Genomic DNA, 22,271 nt, shown 5'->3' with positions numbered 1-22,271 from the left:
AAACACCCCAAATACTGGGTAAAGGATTGCTTAACCACCTAATTTCTGTCAAGTGTTGCACATCGAATGATTAGAATGAAAATGGCAATACTCTTAATCCTAATGATAAAGTCACATTTATCTCACTATTAAGAACAATCTCCTTTTTCCATTCAGATATTTGTTTGGACCCCCAAACACTTTTATTACTGCATTTTTCATAACTGCGATTAACTGGGGGAGGTTTGTACAACTCGTGTTTCAGATTAGATAGTGTTAATGTGCATCATTAGAAGGTGATTACACTCTAAGACTTTGTACAAAAATGGCAATGTTATCCAAGGTTTCTACATGGTGTCCACAGTGTTTTTTATATGAACTTGGCACTGTGTATATAATCACGGACATAATATAATCTTGAACCATCCAGTTTATCATTTCAGTTAAAGACACAATAAGTCAGTTCTTGTGTTGGCATCTGAATTGCTCCTTGGTTGTAAAAACAGAACTGGAAGTGATTTTGATGGTAACACAGGAGATGCTATATTTTCAGCCTGTTCATGATCATACACCTATTAGATATTCATGTACAATGTCACAGACTTACTGACACATGTTTTCACCTACCCTAGATGTAGCTGATCAGCCAAGACATCTCTTGTTAAACAAATAGCCCCCAAACGTTTGTCAAACTGCTTAACCCACCCTGGTGTTAATTAAGGATTTGTTCAGACTTGTCAGTGATGTTTTGGGCACAGAAGAGCTTAACATGGAATACCAAAATCAAATGCTTAAAAACCTCAATGTACGGCTGAATCCTATGGGCCTCTATTTTAGACATATATTGAATATGGTGAAATAAACTAAATAAGTTTGTTTTGAACACTAACAATATTTTGGTTGATCAGCTACATCAAGCGGAACATTGTGTAAAACAGATTTTTCTCTGAAACACTTCTTTAAAATATAGTGACAAAAAAACAAGATGGCTGATGTGAGTTTATAAGACATATTTGGTTGACTAGCTATTGATCTCTATCTTTACATCCAGGGTTATAAACATGAGATGAGTGCCATTATTGCGAATAAGTAATTGAAGAAAACACACAACAAAATAAATAATTACAATTATAAATTCATAAAAAACATAAAACATTAATGATAATACAGTTAATGGCTTGTACCAAAATCATCATTCAAAGCCACTCCCATACAGCCCTGCGAGTCTGGCAGGCAAAACATCCAGTATAGAGAGGAAACAGGGCCTGGAAAACAGCATGTGAAAGTGTGAGGATACAATTAATAGAGAATTAATAAACTAAAATAGAAAGAAGCCCTGCATATATATTATACATAACATCATGTTCCTTTAAACTACTTTCCCTGTGTACTGTGTATACGCGTTAGCCTTGTATCCATTGTGCTGGTCAAACACCAGTCAACATAGGCCATATGTGTGAGGACATTTCGTGAGGTGGTGACCAATGCCTCAACAGAGTCTCTTTTGCTGACATGGCTTTAAAGGCATCAAGACTTGGAGTTAGTGTGAGACACTGCTCGGTGGGAGACAAATGTTCAGCATTGTGGGATTGAGTGAGGGCTACCAGGATGTAGAAGAGGCTGGCCATGTGGAAATTCAGCAGTCCTGGATTCTGAGGGTCTGATGTGAGTTATTCTATCAGAAGATTCAGTGGCCTGCCTCCAGGTCACATGCTGTTGTCATTGTTGTTGTTGCGGTTATTGATGTTTGGACTGTTTCTCAGGTTATTGAGCTCCAGCTCCAGCTGCCGGATTTTAATGTCCTTCTGACTTAGCTCGTCTTTCAGCCGCCGTAGCTCATCCTGCTGCCTAAAGAACATCCGCAAGAGCTGGAGAGTGCAATTTACTGAGTATTAGTACACAAGTGTTCCACCCAAAATATATCAATGTATTTTATTTGATAGTTATGGTCTGCAATGTTTGTACTAGACTTGCATGAAACCAAGAAATCTCACCATAGACATTATTGGAGCAGAGCTTTAGGGGTGAGTACACATCATCAAAAGAAATATATCATAATTACATTTTTTGCAGTTTGGTTGCACTGTTCTTTTAAGGGGTAAACAACAAAAAGCTATATATAGAGCACACCCACACACTGCTTTTTAGCACACTGCCATAACGCTTCATTACAGGATTGTAAAAAGTCCTATTAATTCCATGCAAGCAGAGAGTATCACCTCATTCTCCGTGCGGGGAGGCACATTTTCCAGCAGGTCAATCCCATTCACCACCACACTCTTCTTCTCCTTTACTGGGGCCTTGAACACCAGCTTACTGGGCCTACTGTAGCCCTCCTTCAAAGACATTAGTACTGGTCCTGGAGCCAGACATCCACATCATCATGTGTAATTTCACAGAATGGAAAAATATATATTCTAGACATTCTTCTAACTGCATGACTAAATGTAATATTTTATCATTTTAAGCTGCAAGTGATCTCAAGCAGATTTGCATTTTTTGGGTCACTGACACTTTATAAAGGATTGCTATTTGAACATTCTCTGAATTTACTTTTCTCCAGTTTTATAAACGGAAGCTTCTAGTACTTGTTAGCTAAACAGTTAGGGCTAAACATACCCAGACAAAATTACATTAGGAGTGATAAATTTTAAATTTTGGACAATTCTGAACAATGTCAGTCTTCTGAACATGTATTAAAACTAGTCCTGGACTAAATTGCAGGGCAAATTACGAATCATAATAACAATTAGGTGTAGCAATATCTACAACACAACACAATGTCTACAACACAAATGTAATCATTGCATCAATCCATCCATCCATTATCTGTAACCGCTTATCCAATTCAGGGTCGCGGTGGGTCCAGAGCCTACCTGGAATCATTGGGCGCAAGGCAGGAATACACCCTGGAGGGGGCGCCAGTCCTTCACAGGGCAACACACACATTCATTCACACACTCACACCTACAGTCACTTTTGAGTCGCCAATCCACCTACCAACGTGTGTTTTTGGACTATGGGAGGAAACCCGAGCACCCGGAGGAAACCCTATTATTTAATATTAAAACCATTAACTATTGACCAGTGACACTGTGTGTCTTATGTCTGTAAGTCACAGTGACACTGTGTGTGATTTCCCCATCCAGCAGAAAGATGACACAGGATTGTTATCTCTAGTTATCCTGTGCCACACAGAAGTCATGCAGGGAGCTACTTTGAAAATATTTGTAAAAGCAAGAGAGCTTCACCTCGATTAGTGCCACTGAGCCACTCATCTGCAGAGAGAGCAGGTTCTGTTCCTGGAGTCATGGGGTAGATGTCCTCCTGATACGTCTCAGACTGTGAACAGAACATACTCGCTTAAAACATGCCCGTAATGCCTTATTAATTTTCACTTAGTGCACAGTTCAATTGCTCAGCATGTGAGAATAGATTAATATCACTAAACAATTCCATCTTCAGGGAATGCTTCAGTTTCTCTCAGATCTATTGATTTTTCAGAGGGAAGGTCATGGTGCAATGACACATAGCTAGGTGCTAAAATGCTATGATTTTTCTTCTAGTGCAGAGGATGTGATGAGACCTAAAGGGGACACATTTCAGCACAATTGGTAGGCTATATTTATTCCTATCTGCCTCTAGACCCTTATGGTGATGAGACAGGCTACCACTCCCTTATGAATGTGTTTGTGTGTGAAATGAGCTTTACCCTAACATTAGCATCTCTGCATTTGTAATGATCAGAGACTGAGACAGGCTTTCTGAGTCAGAGTAATTACATAGCTAGCGTTTATTCCCTGTGCTAATACAAACAGGCCTAGCATAGCAGTCACAATGCCAGCCCAGTATGAACCTATGAGGCCTCAGGCAAATACGCTGTAACCACATGTATAGAAGAGAGAATTTAATCTGATATAGCAAGGGAAAGGCCATGTAAAGGTAAATTGTATATATGATTCGCCATGTTGACATGAGTATTACTTCTAGCAGTCCCAGTTGAATTATAGCTTAATCATGTTTGATCTGTACACTGTCAGTTAAAAGTTAGTGTTCAGGTAGAAACTGTGTCCAAGTGTGTACCTTTATAAATTTTAATATGGGATATTGGGCTTATTTTTAACCTTTTCATAACAAATTATTTTTAAAAGCCTGGAATCAATGTAACTTAATAAATATAACTGCAATTCAATATGACACAGTATTGAAAACATAGCCTTAATAGTGCCTCCACAGTTACAATTTAGTATATTTTCTGGGAGTAGCTAGGGCCAATGAATCCAAGTTGGACTCATTCTTATTGGGAAATAAATATAGCATTATTGTACCAAACCAAACCAAACCTCATCCGCAATGTAGCAGAGTCATGTTAAAGGTCCTCCAATGTCCTTCAGGATCTAACCAATACTATTTGATAAGTACATCAGATAGATACACAGCTGCAAATGCTAGTTTCTTGGCCCCTTACACCATAGGCATATTATTATTGTTATTAAATTGTTCATATCATTTCTTCTTCATTCTAAGATATTGTGTACCAGCACTGTATAATTAATTTTTACATGGCCAATCATACATGAAAAATGTTCAGATTGTCAAAAAATAATACACTAATACTGACGAGTACGTAAGTGATTCTTACTTTGTTGCTAGGTGGGATATAAATTTGAGCACATCAATAAATATGTATAACGTTGTGAGGAGAATTTAAATGTTTGGCAAGTCCAAAACCTTAAAATACATAGTACATTTCTGTCTACAGTGTGGAAAGAATTGTTAATGTTAGTTAGTGGTTTGACATTTGCTCACCCTCCTTGGCACAATCATAGAGATGGGCTCTATCAGTCCTTTCAGTGTCACCAGCTTATAGAACCTAAAAACTTCACAAGTTCCAACATCTAACCCATGTTTGGGCATGACACCTAAAACACAAAACAAGAGAATGTTACTGAGGTGTGCTACCTTACAGAAATAAGAACAGGGACATCAGTCTCTGCACTCACAAAACATTCCACTCTGTGTACTCTTTGTTATTGAAAGTTCTTATTGGTCCACACTAATACTGTCCAACACTGAGTCTGGTGGACGATCCAAAAAACCAAAAGATTTGAGCTTACCAAGTCCTTTCTGAGGGGCAGGAGACCTAAACTCCATCAGATACTGCAGATAGGGCTTCTCTGTAGTGACCTCATAGTAGCGGATGTTTCCATCTCCCTGAAATGAATTGTACCAGTTATTGTATTCACTTTTAGTCCTTTCATGACCAATTACATGTCTGTTGTTTTTCTAGGTGTGCAGGGAGTATATGACATAAAAAGAGAAATGTTCCTGACATTTTCTCAAGACATGCTTTATATTCCATTCTTAAATCCACCAAATAACCACATATTGTGCAGCATGAAAATATAGAAATGCTGTGTTTCAATACATGTAAGTTCTTTAAATTAGAATGGATTTTAACAACTTTTTCCTTCTTTATCAATCACATCCACATTATATTAATCATCCATATTTAATCACAGCACAGTAATGTGTTTTGTAGTCATGTATAATGCATCAGAATATCACTTTAGTGAGGCCTCATGCTAGTGGTGCATTGGAAAAAAGGAATTAAATAAAGTAACATAATTCAAATGTGTTCATAACTTCCACAGATAATAAATATAATACACCAACACAAAGCAAATGAACTGAAAGGTAACACTATATCTGACACACTGTATATCTGAATCACTAAAATTTAATGTGTTACATGTTTACAGCTTACCTTGCCTGCCAGGTACAGCATATGTGTATCTGCATCATAGAAAGGGAACAGTAGTCCTGACAGACCATCTATCTCCTCCTCTATTATTGGCATGGACAGATCTTCCTGTGGAGCAGAGGTATTTAATGATAAAGAGTTTAGTTAGAAATTAACCACAAAAGCACTGTAATATAAAAAAATATGGTCACTGAACATATTAAGCATATAACTTAGAACCTCCTGTAATTTAAAAGATAAAGCTGACACCTAACCATTATATTTTGAGTAATTTAATGAGATTTAGAAAAAGGCAAAAGAATAATAATTGGACTAAACTAAAGAATAAAAATCAAGATTTTTTTTTCTCTACTCTATTATAATTAAGCAAACAAATGTATTTGTGGCAACCCTACATTAAGGAAGAATATTCCTTTAGAAACAACAAAGGCTTCCAAAGGTGTGAAAACACTAGAGGACTGTTGACACAAAGGACTTAATGCATTTATAGTGTATCCTCTCAGCTTATTCTTAGTTCAGGGAATTTAACACACACACACACACACACACACGCCTGCCAGGGTGTGTCCCTCACCTGATCCCACAGTGCAATCTGTCTTGTGTTCCAGCGGGACACTCCAGTTGTCAGGAGGCGCTTCATGTTGCCCAGGAATACCACACGGTTCACCTTATGGTTCTTACAGTTTGCCTCCTGCCCAATACAGTAAACACATCTGAGGATGGAGGGACTGAGAAATGTCTGCCTTTAGATTCTGGATATTTTTTCAGTGCTGGTTTAGTCATACTTTATCACCATTTAGGCATACAATTTAATACGACATATTTCGTTTACACATTAAGGGATACAGGCAGGGTAGCAGGGCTGCTAGACCTTCATTGTCACCGCGGGACTGAAAATATCCAGCCAACAGTGTCTTGTGGCAGCATTCTGTGTCCACTGATGAAGGTCTAGAGGATGGCCCACACAAACTGTGCAGCAATAGATAAGCTACTGTCTCTGACTTTACATCTACAAGGTGGACCAATGAGGTAGGAATGTCTCACAGAGTGGACAGTGAGTGGGCACAGTGTTTAAAAATTCCAGCAGCACCAACGTGTCTGATCCACCTGAACCAGCGCAACCTACATTAACAGACCACCACCGCGTCAGTGTCACTGCAGCACTGAGAATGATCCCCACCCAATTCATAGCTTCTCTGTGGTCGTTTTGTGGGGTCCTGACCATTGAAGAGCAGGTGAAATGGAGATAAGAAAGTTTGCAGAAAAACATGTTACTATAGTCTGTAATTGTAGGACTAAAAAGTGCTCCTGTGTTCAGTTTAGCTGGTAAAATGGACAATGAGTGTAGATACAAGATAGGTGTTTCTAAACTAGTGATCGTTCACTGCATATCTTTGTCAATTTGTGCTATCAAGCTTTATCCGTGTATTCCCTGTGTCTGCGTGGGTTTCCTCCCACAGTCCAAAAACACATGTTGGTAGGTGGGTTGGCGACTCAAAAGTGTGAGTGAATGTGTGAGTGTGTGTTGCCCTGTGAAGGACTGGCGCCCCCTCTAGGGTGTATTCCCGCCTTGCGCCCAATGATTCCATGTAGGCTCTGGAGCCACCGCGACCCTGAACTGGATAAGCTCTTACAGATAATGAATGAATGAATGATCTGTGTATTTTCAATAATAGCAAAAAACGTTAGCATTAGCTAAAGCATTAGCTTTAACACAAACATACTATTACAAACTGCATACAGTCACTTTTTTACCAAGTTGTGATATTAATTTCCTGCAATGCCTCAGCTACAGTTTGAAAATGTTACCATCTAACAAACTGCACATCTTCCAGTTTGAGTAGATTATTCCTCTTTGAATGTAATCTCATGTGATCCCCTAACAGCACCTGCTATAACCAGTTATCCCACAGCGTGTGCTTCTGGCCCAGTATTCTTAGTATAGAGTCAGTCCAATGGATATTCATTCCAGTAGCGAAATGACCTATATGGGACACTAAATTATTAAAAGCTTGTGGTGACCTTTGGTGAAATGTGGAAGCAAGTCAGGACAGAGTCATTGGTTTTTGAAGCTGTTTGAAAAGACTAAAGTATAGTTCAAGTTTGGGACCATTTAACAGTTAGTCTAGTGTTTCTCTTTCCTCATACATAAAGCTCTGCTGGTACTGTGTGACAGGAGAATTTTGGGAGTGTAAACCATAATGACCTCGCTTGGGGTGAGATCTGTAGAGGCCTGTAGATACCAGAGACATAATGTAGCAAAAGTAAGAATTTTTTTTAGAATGGGTGTTACTCCTCCATGGCCGGTCAAGGTCGAAAAGGAGTAAGGTTATTACTTGTAACACTTGTCCAGAGCGAGGCTCAATGACTCGCAGCTTCTTGTCCTTGCAGCTGGTGGCCAACAGGCTTCCATCAGTGTTGAAGGACATGCAGAGGATAACATCTGTATGGCAGTCAATCATCTTCACTGGCTCTCCAATCTCCAGGTTCCATATCAAAATCTACATTGTAAAATGAAGACTAACATCAATGCTTACTTATAGAATGATTTTACTAAGATGAATATACATTAATTTTGAGTGGTCTGATGTAAAAATCATATTTTTTAAGCACCTGTTCAATGGCAATTGAAATAGTGTTTTTAATAGTATAATATTATGTTTATTTGTAGATACATGTATGACATCATTTAAATATGATAGTCCCTTTTTAATTAAAGGGACACACTGCACAATAAACAACTAAATGATCTGTTGTAGTGAACGTTGTAATTTACCTTGTAGTCGTATCCAGCACTAAAGAGGATACCACTGGTGGTGGGATGCCATTCTATTAGCCCCACTCTCCTACTGTGACCGTACAACTCTAATATGGCTTCAGTCATATTCCTCCTCAAACCACCGTCTGGAATCTCCCATATCCGCACCTAACTCCCCCCGCCCCCACACACACACACACACACAGATACACATTCAACACAGTAAGTCAGTGAGATCATGCTGGAAGAATCTGTGGCCACCCTGAGTCCAGAATAATGATAATTTATTCTAGTTCCTCAGCTTTGTGTGCACTAGCCCAACAGTGAAGAGGAATACAAAAGAAAAACAGCAAATATTCTATGCAGCTGATGCATTGGGATTTAAAGGATTACAGTGGTAATATGGAGAGCTTATCTTTTTTTCAGAGCGACTTTCCAAATATTACAAATATGACACACTAATACATGCACCCAGGATTTGTGACGGCGGACATGGCATGCTGCCAGCTGGTAAATGACATGGTTTCATATTATAATGTTTGGTCATGCAGTTTGTGTTAAAGATTTAATTGGAGTTTTTATTTTCATCTTTTAATCGGTCCTAAAATAACCTTTAGGAGATACAAAACCATACTTAATATTGATTAATCAGCTTCATATTTATGAATGTGGGCGGCACAGTGGTGCAGCAGGTAGTGTCGCAGTCACACAGCTCCAGGGACCTGGAGGTTGTGGGTTCGATTCCTGCTCCGGGTGACTGCCTGTGAGGAGTTTGGTGTGTTCTCCCTGTGTCTGCGTGGGTTTCCTCTGGGTGCTCCGGTTTCCTCCCACAGTCCAAAAACACACGTTGATAGGTGGATTGGTGCCTCAAAAGTGTCCGTAGGTGTGAGTGAATGTGTATGTGTGGCCCTGTGAAGGACTGGCGCCCCCTCCAGGGTGTGTTCCCACCTTGCGCCCAATGATTCCAGGTAGGCTCTGGACCCACCGCGACCCTGAACTGGATTAAGTGTTTACAGATAATGAACGAATAAATATTTATGAATGTTAAAAAAAAATCTTCTATTTAGGACCTTAGGGCACAAAATATCTAAATTAATTTTGATATTGTAATGATGATGAATTATTGTGAAGCCAGTGTCAGTGTGATTAAGATTATGTGACGGTTTTTGACTATTCCATATTTTCTGGAAAGTATACATTTCCCTGTCCTCTAGGAATGTTTCCATTTATTTATACTATTGTTTTTGACTGATGACCATTTAAATTCACACTAGGTGACCTGGATATTTGTGAATGGTGGTAGTAAATGGATCTACATGGTGAGGGCTGTAATTTTACTCACAGAAGAGTCTTCAGAACAGGAAGCAATTATGTTTTCATGGAAAGGGTTCCACTTGATGTCCAGAACGTTGCCTTGGTGACCACAGACCTTTGGGTGGTGTGGGTCGATGCGGCCGGCCTACGTAAGAGTAAAAGTCACTTTTCATTTGGTCTATGAACATGAACTTTCATCTCTCTCTCTCTCTCTTTCATCTCTATCATCTTTAAATGTTTAAATGTACACATTTATTTCACAATAAGATATATAATAATCACAATCACAATAATAATCTGTCAGTTTATCGATTCAAAGCAAACTGCAGAAATAATAGTGCTTTAAATAACCAGTTCATTCTGATAGATTTTCTCTCTCTAAATTAGAATTACACAAGCCCAGAGATATCCGCTCCAATGAAAGCAAGAACAGTGGCGTTTCTTCACTGCAATGCACCGTCATGTCCACAGAGTGGCGCTCCTCCACAGCGGTCAGAACCCCCTGATATCCTACAATGCCAGAATGTCGGTCATGATGCCATGAATGTTTGATGTCACTTAAGTCCATTGACCTCCTTCTGTGTTCCTCTGGGATTTGTAGTTTACATTGTGCATGAGTGGGTGCTGATGGAGCCTGTTATTAAAGAGTCTCCATCACAAACCTCTGTCATAAAAAACGCAGACCTGCTGCTGAGAGATAGAGAGGAAAATGGATTGTTGTAAGGTGATATAATAATTTAAAATAATTAATTCATACGCATATCAATGCATATTAACCTATGCCTATAACATATGCAAAGACCTGCATGCCATAATCAATAATGATTTGGTTCTTTAAGATGACTTTTATACTAAGATGCTTCTGAGAAACAGGGCCTAAAGTTTAATGGGAGGTTCCCAGACAGGGATCAGGCTTGGAGTATATCCTCCTTTCAATGGAAAATCACAAATCAAAATGCTGTGTGGTCCAGGACTAAGCTTAAAGCAAGTCTCCAGTTGCTACTGTCCTTCAACAGTCACACAATGTCAGGAAAACCATATTAGTTTTTTTAATGATTGTATATAATTGGCACAGATGTTGCTCTAGGGCATGTTTTATAGACTTTCACAGATTAATATTGAAAATTCTTCTCGTTTCCCACAGGACAGCAACACAATGGCAAAGACGAACAATGGATTTAAAGACTAGCATGTTATAATATGAGAATTATGTGTATAATATTAATAATAATAATATAATTGGGTTGTATTTTATTTGCTTGCTATACTTTCATTATTATAGATATATTTACTTGTTTCGGTCCATTATTTGTTTTTAACGTATTGCTACATTTTGAAAAAAGATCATCCTCAGTGCAGTTTAAATGCAGGTTGATTGTTTATAGACTATTATTTGTGTTTCTAATGCACTATATATTTAGACCAACTAAAATCAAAGCATTTTCAAATCATAACCTTAGTGTATGACGAAACATCCTTTTCCAAGACTAACAACATCATCTCACAACAGCACCAGACAACGCCCAGAAGGGACATTTCCAGAGAGGATGCCCTCCTGCTGGGTCTAACCCAGACAAAACACAGCAACCTGACAGACCCACTACATATTAACCACAACCAAATACAGTATTTTTAAGATCCAGTTTCCTTTAACGCTTTAACCAGCAGGGAATTTATATTCAAATATAAAAATACACTGAGGATCGAAAGGAACTGATCACATGCACAAATGGCTTACACTCGTAATTATTTCTCGTCTTTACTAACCAGAGGAAACCACAACAAAAGAGGAATATTCCAACAAGACAACACAATGAATTCAGGCTCGATTTACTTGTGGTGCTTCACGTCATAATTTCTTACACTTAAAATGATTAAAGTAATAAATTAGCTGCTTCATTTTTATTCTCCCCTTATTTCACAACATTGCATCACTACAAAACAACATCTCATTGGGTTTTCAATCACTGTGTGGAATCTTCTATTGTGTTGTTGGAATATCCATCTTTTGCTGTGGTTTCTCATTAGGTGAAATCATATTAGACTATACATCAGTGTATGACAGCTCTGCATATTATTATGGGTTGTACTAATTTTATTCACAGTGATGCAACAAAAATATACACAAACACAAGTACAGAGACTGACCAGTGAGCTCACTACTTCAGTGCACTTCATTTCATTTCAATTCAAAGGCACACTTGCGAACTTCTAAGCAGACTTCATGTGAAATGAATTTGACATGGTTCAGTGAAGCTCATACAGCATCAGTAGACTTTGAACCACACAGCCACATACAGAGATTATATACTCCAGTGCAGAGTGAAAACACACAGCTGGAGTGAAGGAAGAGGGTCAGAATTGCTGGGAGACTGGAGGTCCAGCAGGATGTGGCCGTCTGAGAGGATACTGTGGGACATAGTGATTTCCTCTGAGAGAACCCATCACTGAGAAAGGACAAAGGGCCTGAGAGAAATACATCCCACTTCTAAATACGAATATATGTTTCTTTTATTTCTCACAACTTTATTAACCCATTTTATGCTCATATTCCTGCAAGAACCATTTACATATACTTCATATTATTCCTTTCTTGTTTGCATACACATACACAGTCATAAGCAATATATTTTGGCCCTGTATATATATATACACATTGTAAACTTTCCACAATTCTTAATATATTAGTACATAGATTTCCAAACAATATCTTGAGTCTCAAATGTGGTGAATAAGGTATTGTTCCTGCTCATGCAATACAAATTATTTTAAGATTCTTAAATTAGATCATTGCTCATATTTCTGACAGTAGCTTTTGTTGTGGGTTGTTGGTTCCTAAAGTTTCTCTGTTGGAAAAATGGGAGGGAAGCAGCCACTCATTATTCACTTTAGTGTTTGGAAAAATACAGAACCGGGATTAGCTCCTTCATGTTGTTCTCAAATCCCCGATGTGCTTTCAATCTGTCACAGTCAGTCTGGAGGCGTGATCGAGAAAATGCTTATGTTGAACTTTCTCATTGAAGATCCATTAAGTTACAGATACAAATCAGGAATGCACTGCATGAAAGTGTGGTTAACAATCAATCGCTGATTTCTTTAATACTGACTTAAGTAAGGGCCTCGTTCTTTATCTACTAAGACAAGAGTTTGCAAACCATCCACTGTCTAACAAGTTAATCTGCTACATCTATCTTTACCTACATTTGATCATTTTTTATTCTGAATGTAGCATGAGAGGACAGATTAGGGAAAAGAGAGGTGACACAGATGTTTTGGCCAGACACCATTGGCTTCACTCCAATGAACAGCAGACACACCAGATACACTCTTCATCCGTCCGTCTCACACATACACACTCTCTCTCTCTCTCTCTCTCTCACTCTCTCTCTCTCTCTCTCTCTCTCTCTCTCTCTCTCTCTTTCTCTCTTTCTCTCTCTCTCACACACACACACACACACACACACACAGATTTGGATGCTAATGTATTCAGTCAACAGCCATTATTGTGAGTCGTATAAAAGACTATGAGGAGAGTCTGGGTGATTATAATAATTATAGTGTCACTGGAAAGAGTCTAGACTGCTGGATGCAGGGCAGTTCCAAGTACTGTCTGCTGCTAGAGTGGACTTCCCTCATTACTGTATATTGGAAGGTTGTTTTGACTTATTTCTCTTAAATGGGACCCAACACAATAGATCTATGCATGATCCATCCACAAGAGCATTCTTTTAACAGTTGTTAATCTGGACGAAAGTTGTATTAAATATAATGTTGAATGAATAAATAGAAAAAGGAAAAAAAAATATCTTGGAAGTTAATCGTGTTACTTTGCTTTACAACATTCTCATAATAATTTAAAAATGTATTTACCTTCTCCCCTTTTTCTGTAAAATTGCAGGCTTGGAGAAGATATGTTTTATTTTAACAACAATAATACTATATATTTATAAGCAGAAATATTTCTGTTAACTAGCAAACAGAAGTGCAGCAGGTAGGTGTCGCAGTCACACAGCTGCAGGGACCTGGAGGTTGTGGGTTCGATTCCCGCTCCGGGTGACTGTCTGTGAGGAGTTTGGTGTGTTCTCCCTGTGTCTGCGTGGGTTTCCTCCGGGTGCTCCAGTTTCCTCCCACAGTCCAAAAATACACGTTGGTAGGTGGATTGGCGACTCAAAAGTGTCCATAGGTGTGAGTGAATGTGTGTGTGTGTTGCCCTGCGAAGGACTGGCGCCCCCTCCAGGGTGTATTCCCACTTTGCGCCCAATGATTCCAGGTAGGCTCTGGACCCACTGTGACCCTGAACTGGATAAGCGCTTACAGATAATGAATGAATGAATTAATTAATGATTTTGACTTAATAAATCATACAGTTTAAGGAACTGTGACTGCAAAATGTAAACCTTCCTACGTTAGAGAAGCCATTGAAGATATATGTAAACTTTAAGTTAAATAGCCCATGCGATAAACAACACAAATTTAATAGAGTCACCTCCACATCCCAGAGAAACTGACGTATGCCAAACTGTGTGCAAAATTGGGCTGGGTCAATACTGACTCAAATCAAATGATGTTTGTTGTCTAATGAATTAGACATTGGTATAAAACACTGGAGCAAGAAATACAGTGTTTCTTAGTAACAGCAGTGTCCTCTGTTCAGTGCTGAGTTATTCATCAATCAGTGCCACATGCTTCCTCTCCAACAGTCCAGATAGAAATGTGCTTTATAAAGTAATACAAGAGATACTCTTTGCTCAGCACACACACACACACACACACACACACACACACACACACACAGCATTACACAGTGCTATTTAGAACCACTGCATCCCAGTAATTGTTTATCTACATAAATGGTCAACGTATAACATTTCCAAGTCTTTATTTGGGAAAAAATGTTTATAGCTCACCTGCAATTTACGAGTCCACCCAAAACACTTTTTACAACATATTTTTACAACATCTGTGGGAAATACAAAGACCAAACATTGCCTAAATCCATATAACACTCTAGCAGTTATCCAGACTGCTGTTAATAGCAGAACGCCCACAGACTATACTGACTCATTACACTGACGGGCTTATTGTGAATGTCCACTGTTTTATAACTGTCTGCCGAGACTGTGAAGCCACTCTGTAAAGCTACAAATCTGTTCAAAACACTACATACTCCTCATGTTCCTATTGTGCTCATATACTATAAATAATATTCAGTATGGGACCAGCTACACTGATATAACACATTTATTTCAGGAGGACATAGCCATGAACCCCTGGAATATTATGTGGCCTGAAGTACAATACATTATGGTTATTATCATATACAGGATACTTAATGTTATACTATTGTTTAGGGGTAGCATTCATTCATTCATTCATTATCTGTAACCGGTGGGTCCAGAGCCTACCTGGAATCATTGGGCGCAAGGCGGGAATACACACTGGAGGGGGCGCACAGGGCAACATAGACACACACACACATTCACACCTACGGACACTTTTGAGTCGCCAATCCACCTACCAACGTGTGTTTTTTGGACTGTGGGAGGAAACCGGAGCACCCGGAGGAAACCCACGCGGACACGGGGAGAACACACCAACTCCTCACAGACAGTCACCCGGAGCGGGAATCGAACCCACAACCTCCAGGCCCCTGGAGCTGTGTGACTGCGACACTACCTGCTGCACCACCGTGCCGCAGTGTGACTATACATAATGTAAATTGGTTGCAGGGCAAAACCAAAAAAAAAAAAAAGTGTGGCTGAAAAGTGGTACAATGTTCTAAGTGTTGGAACTCTAAGTGATCCAGAGTCAGAGACAGCAAAACTGGCCACACCCAGTTTGATAGCCTTGTGCATGAATAGCAAACTTCAGATGCCCAATTTTACTGGAGTGAATTATGAAAAAACGTTATATAACAAAGATATTAAATATTCCAGAACAGGCGGATGACTTTCACACTGGTTTGGTAATACATGGTATTACATCCTTATAACACTAAGAAAGCCAGACAGACAACACACAGACACCTCCACAAAGCTTCAGAACAGAATAAAGAGCTGCAGGCGAGATGCAAGCAGGAGGCTGGAAACAGTGTGTCACACTTTCAGTTAATTAGCACTCTGCCTCTTTCCTCCCAGTCACAGCAGTGGCACTGAGACTCACATTAACATGGTATGGTGGATTCCATCATTGAGTCTTAAAGTCCTGCTAGAGATTCAAGAGGGTAAACAGATAAAAACACAATACTATTTCCTTAAGCTGCTTCATGGTATTAGGGGTAAGTGTGTGGTGGGGAAATGTGTGTGTGTGTGTGTGTGTGTGTGTGTGTGTGTGTGTGTGTGCTAAGCCATACTGGGCACAATATTTTAACAGTGCCAGTGATATTTTTCCTTTACCTAAAATTATGTTTTTTCACAATTATATTTGTTCATCAACATATTTTACCAAAAGGCTTTATATTTTCTAAATAAACTGGCCAAACTTTATTTTTGTCACTGAGGATCTGAAGTTAACCTATAACTGGGGTACAAGATAATGTTTATAAAATTTTGTTTGTCCTTTCTTGGCTTTTATCGTTCATTCATTCATTCATTATCTGTAACCCTTATCCAGTTCAGGGTCGCAGTGGGTCCAGAGCCTGGAATCATTGGGCGCAAGGGGGGAATACACCCTGGAGGGGGCGCCAGTCCTTCACAGGGCAACACAGACACATTCACTCACACACTCACACTTTTGAGTCGCCAATCCACCTACCAACATGTGTTTTTGGACTGTGGGAGGAAACCAGAGCACCCAGAGGAAACCCACGCAGACACAGGGAGAACACATCACATTCCTCACAGACAGTCACCCGGAGCGGGAATCGAACCCACAACCTGCAGGCCCCTGGAGCTGTGTGACTGGGACACTAACCTGCTGCACCACCGTGCTGCCCCTAGCTTTTATTATATCATTATATCTTCCTTTTAATTTTTCAGTATTTGTTTTTTTTTCAGTTTCATTTAAAATTTTTACATTTTTCTAACAAATTTCCAGGAATATTTTTCCACACCTTCAAAGTTCAGTCTTAGAAGTTGGTTGCATTTTCTGCAAGTGGCATAATAAAAATAATAATAATCATAAACTCCTGATGCTGTTATTCAACCATGATGGTTGTAGATATCTATACAATTTCCAATTATAATCTATTATAAATGCTCTCCTTTTGGACCAGTAACAATCATCTGTGTGTCTAAGCTGACATGCCTCAGAGAAAAACAGCATCTAAGAGTTAAGCAATTATTAATGATATCATCATGACTTCCACCCAGTTTAAAGGCATATTTTTTCTCTCTCATCAATGTTGGCCTCTTGATATCAGTTTCCATTCCATAATCCCAGACCCTCTCTCATACACGGGATGCTGTTCAGCAGTACCAAAGTTCAGAAGCTGTGTTAATCGAAATGTGTCTGTTTCTCTGGGAGACATCATGCAGATGCTGATTCAACAGCTGCAGCATCGTTGGCCGTCTGATAACTGTCTAGGAAACTATTCAGCTATTCAACCTCAAATATACAGCCAGTGTGTGAAAATAAGCTCTAGCTTTACAGATGTGCCAAAACTTTTCATGCTCTTCATAACCTGGAGAGGTGCCTTTGGATCCAATTTTGTTTTTGGAGTGTCGACAAAAGGCACCTTACTTTCCATGGCATGTTATTAATAAACTCAATCCAGAAGATTCTGCAGAAAATCCTTATGGAAACTTATAGGCATTGGCCTTATTTATTAAATTAAAATGCATTAAAATGCATAAAATGAATTTACCTGCTTACTCCTGAAAACTAGCCCTCCTGAAAAAGCAGTTTTTTTTTCCATCCTATTTGTTTAATTTCTGAGGTCAATGAAACCCAATGGCCTGTTCATGCTCTGCTCATATATGCATTAAATGCTGAGTGTCTGTGGCACAAGTGAAAATAGACTTTAGTTTAACGTGAACTTTGATGCACTACTTTTCACTGTGTTGACTGTTGCAAAGAACAACATAGCACTGCTGTACAATGGAAAACATCTCCATGTATCTCCATTTATGTCCGTTTTTAGTTTACTGCATCATATGAAAACAGCTGGTCTCCTTCATATTTTGCTAAAATTTCATGATGAATAAACACATAGAAATGGTCTAAAATTACTTTGAATAAACTCTTTCTTGACAGTGGTGCTGCAGGTAGTGTCGCAGTCACACAGCTCCAGGGACCTGGAGGTTGTGGGTTCGAGTCCCGCTCCGGGTGACTGTCTGTGAGGAGTGTGGTGTGTTCTCCCTGTGTCTGCGTGGGTTTCCTCCGGGTTACTGTCTGTGAGGAGTTTGGTGTGTTCTCCCTGTGTCTGCGTGGGTTTCCTCCCATGGTCCAAAAACACATGTTGGTAGGTGGACTGATTCAATACAATTGTTTTTTATAAAGCACATTTTTAAAATAACAAATGTTGACCAAAGTGCTGTCCAGTAATAAATAGTCAAAATATACAAAATGACAACATTAACTCTGAACTAATGAAAATTTAATGAAAAGCCAAAGAATAAAAAGGAGCAGTGTAGGGGCTAGCCTACCATGTAGTGGAAACTCATTCTTGATTTAAGGACTACCAGAAGAAGGAGACATTGATGGAACATATGTCTGCAATAGCTCAGAGAGATAGGCTGGAGCTAAACCATTCAATGTCTTTTATACAAAAAGCAAGAACTTAAAATCAGTCTTAAAAGGAAGCCAATGAAGGGAAGCCAATATGTTCTTGTTAAAAGACGAGTAGCAGCATTTTGAACCAAATGAAGCCGTGAGATGGAGGCCTGACCAAAAAAAAAGCGACTAAACAGTGTCTCTAGGTGTGAGTGAATGTGTGGGTGTGTCACCCTGTGAAGGACTGGCGCCCCCTCCAGGGTGTGTTCCTGCTTTGCACCCCATGATTCCGGGTAGGCTCTGGGCTCTGCGCGATCCTGAACTGGATAAGTGGTTACAGAAAATGAATGAATGATTGAAAGTCCTTCTTTTGCATTGCTGCTATTTTTGAGATACATGTTTTTTTTATGTCCGAGCATTGCTAATATAGCTTGGTGACAGTGTCACCACTAAACTGCAGTTCAATAAATCCTCTCTGGAGCTGGAAGATCACTCACTTCCTGAAAAAATCAGGTTCTGCTCTGTATTCAAGCTGTGTAAAGACTGCAGAGTACCTGCTGAAAGACAGAGAGAGAGAGAGAGAGAGAGAGAGAGAGAGAGACAGACAGAGAGAGAGAGAGAGAGAGACAGAGAGAGAGACAGAGAGAGAGAGAGACAGAGAGAGAGAGAGAGACAGAGAGAGAGAGAGCGAGAGAGATCGAGAGAGAGAGAGAGAGAGGGAGAGAGAGAGAGAGAGAGAGAGCAGGAGGAATAGAGAAAGAGACAGAGGGGGTATACAGACATCAATAAAGCCTGACTAAAAAAAAACACATGGAGTGAGGGAAACAAAAAGAGGAAGAGACCGAGGCTGGATAAAAGTGGAGAGCAAAAGGCATGAGCGGAAATCAGAGGCACTGCAGGCAGTGTTTCACTGACCACGCCATCATCCAGCCAGAGGCCAGTGAACCGAGTCGGACACAGATGCCCTGCAGAATGAGCTCATTGAGGGGACAAAGGCCTGCACCACACAACTATTTAACTCAAAGCACTCATCACAAAAGTGTCATTGATAGCTTCTCTGTGCTGGCTTGAGAGGAAGACTGGGGGTCTTCTAGCTTGACCATATTCAGTGGTAAGGAGAAAAGAGAGCAGATAGACATCATGCTGTCAACTATAAATGACCAGCAGCCATCTCTGTCAATGACCTTTGTCTATTTTTAAAGCTGTAGATTTATATGCATGGTCTATAGGCTACTATTCAAATCGGTATGAGCACATTGGAATGGAACTTTGAGACATGCCTTTTTATAAGTTTTGACTTAAGTCCAGTTCATTATACTATAATTACATTATGGTAGTCCCAGCGTACCATGGCCAACCAGTCAAAACAAAATCAAATGAAAAATGTTTTTGCATTCACTTTTATAGATTTGCGTTCTGGACTTAATGTTGTTGTGGCTTCATCTATATTTTGCTTCCCAACTGCTGTTGTATTTTGTCTTTCTGGGCCACCATACAATATAAAGTGACTCCATGCTCTCTGATGTTGTGCATCTGGAGCTCTGCCTTTCCTCAGCTCTAATTAGAAGGAAAAAGAAAACTCCTGCAGTCCATCTTCAATGCTCATCTTCACTCACAAAACCATTAGTGTCAGAAGACCAAAAAGCCTTGGCATCCTCATCACTACTTCAATATGTTCTGTCATAAAGCCAGAGATTACTGTAATATGTCCTTCTTTTCTCTCTGGTGAGTATGCCCTGGCATTGACCCTGGATCCAGGGCAATTGCAGCCATGGTGGACTTGAGCTGTACAACCAAACAGGCCAAACACTACCAGATTGCAACTCTCAATGAAATAAATATATATTATTTGTTGCTTATAGCTCATTAAATTGAGCAAAATAATTTAAATGTTCAACCAATACCACATCTGTGTTTGTAAGTAGATAATAATATCACTAATGCTCTTGTGCCTGAAAGCAATCAAGTCCTCAGAGCAATGTCCCAATATTTAACCTTTCCAAAGAGAGTAGAACTCTCCGTATTAATACATTTCTATCTGGAAGATGAGCTAATGTCTACGAATTTGAATTTAATGAAAAGTTCATGTTAAAAAGTCTTTGTTTTTACATTAAGTGAAAATAAATGAGCCAAACCTATCAAATGTCAAATCTGTAAAGGAAATTAATTGCATGACTTGCTATAGAATTACACAACATGTGCATGCTGTGCTGTCTTGTTGGTTACATCCAACAATGGTTAGGTGTTGGTTAGGTGTCTTTTAAGGTGGAATGGCATGTTTGAAGGGAAAAAAAGACTATTTTTGTATGTGGATTACATTTAAATTAAGTACATTTTTCATTGTTTGAATTACCACAGAAACTCATTTGAAATTGAAGTTCTTTAGATTTATAACACTTTTGTTAATGCAGTTAGCCGTCTCCCAAATTTGGAGACGTTTCCACCTACGTGATCCGAAATAGCAAACATAAGTCAATATTACACACCTATGGAGCAGTCGTGAGCAATATCCTCATTTGAGTTCATGCTTTTCAACGTTTGGAGTTCTCTCGGTTGTCTAAAAATACTCCGGATGCAAGCAGAGAGAGAGAGAAAGCCTATACCGGACAGAGCCAATCTGTCTTTTCATTCATTTACAGACACTGGGGCTTCATAAACACATCAGACTGGTTTCCAGCACGAAAACAGACTAGAGAGCTTGCAGTGTTTTTTTACTACAATCATGAACTACCCCTTTAAGGTCAATTAAAGCTATCTATCTATGTATGTATCTATTTACATAAAAATACAGTAAAACAATCATAATAATAATAAATGTCTGTGTAAGTTCCCAAAGTGAAACATTTGAGCATTTTTTCCTACAAGGTCTTTCTCTACAGATTCTGTTTGTTTGTATTAGCTTTGAAACACAGGCCATAAAATGGGACATGGCAGCCATGGACACAGGAGTCCAACTCTTGCTCCAAATACTGACCAATTGAACAAATGACCCAGCACTCATGCAACTGCTTTCCCATTTGTTTCAGTGCAATGAATGCTTGGTTGTTACTTAGAGAATTGTATTTCACATCCAATAAATTGAATGTTCACAGAACAACAAAACTTCTCATGCTGTAGTGCTTTGTGTGTAAAGACGGACTGTTGCTCTATGTTTGCAATTCAATTCTCCCCATTGTGCAGCTCTTTCACTCGCCTGTGGCCATAAGACAAATGGTCTTGCTAAGGCTGGCAGAGTATTGGCAGTCAATGTGGTTACCTGAGAGACTGGGATCACGATAAAGGACCCTCCTCCGGCGCTCTCTGTTACTATGGCAAGGAACTTGCTGTTGACAGCGCAGAAGTGGTTGTCATGGACGTTCTTTGTGATGGGGATACCTTCGAAGCAGTGCTCTCGGTTGGCCACTTTGCCATAAACGTTTCGAAACTTGGAGCTTCGGTATGTCGGGCGCCATGACATCTGCAGGACACAGACATGGAAGAGGATGTCAGACAGAGGAATGAAAAAAAAAACATGTATTGACACAAAGACTGAACACTCAGTTATTCATTTTATGCAGTTATGACCAAACGTTTGTTGACACTACTTTGATAGAGTTTCTCCACTTTAAGGTGCACCCACTAGTGACATCAGTGCTCAAACCAGTGTGTGCAATCTTTGTAGAAAAGAATTGGCCAATAGAGTGGAACATTTGAGTGCACATATTAACCTAAACACCCCAGACCCAATGTCATTCATGGGGTAGAGGGGTATAAATCGCCTCAGCAATGAGCTGTAGAGCAATGTCTCAGTGTTTACCGCACCAT

At 39.4% G+C, this 22,271-nt stretch overlaps 1 protein-coding gene across 3 annotated transcripts in view; it reads right to left on the bottom strand.

Annotated features, from left to right (window-relative positions):
* Positions 1-22,271, bottom strand: part of LOC136676277 (coronin-2B) — a 49,548-nt gene continuing 27,277 nt past the window's right edge. For all 3 annotated transcript variants that reach the window (XM_066653144.1, XM_066653146.1, XM_066653143.1), the window contains 11 exons: positions 21,724-21,924; positions 9,844-9,960; positions 8,520-8,669; positions 8,080-8,244; positions 6,318-6,434; positions 5,747-5,851; positions 5,097-5,193; positions 4,789-4,901; positions 3,231-3,321; positions 2,199-2,338; positions 1-1,847 (listed from right to left, as the gene is read on the bottom strand). In XM_066653144.1, coding sequence (XP_066509241.1) covers positions 1,686-1,847; positions 2,199-2,338; positions 3,231-3,321; positions 4,789-4,901; positions 5,097-5,193; positions 5,747-5,851; positions 6,318-6,434; positions 8,080-8,244; positions 8,520-8,669; positions 9,844-9,960; positions 21,724-21,924 — 1,458 coding nt within the window. In that variant the 3' untranslated portion in view covers positions 1-1,685. The remainder of the gene's footprint in view (positions 1,848-2,198; positions 2,339-3,230; positions 3,322-4,788; positions 4,902-5,096; positions 5,194-5,746; positions 5,852-6,317; positions 6,435-8,079; positions 8,245-8,519; positions 8,670-9,843; positions 9,961-21,723; positions 21,925-22,271) is intronic.

Source organism: Hoplias malabaricus, chromosome X2, assembly GCF_029633855.1.
Source record: "Hoplias malabaricus isolate fHopMal1 chromosome X2, fHopMal1.hap1, whole genome shotgun sequence".
Classification (NCBI taxonomy): Eukaryota; Metazoa; Chordata; class Actinopteri; order Characiformes; family Erythrinidae; genus Hoplias; species Hoplias malabaricus.
This window is presented reverse-complemented; position numbering and strand designations above follow the sequence as displayed.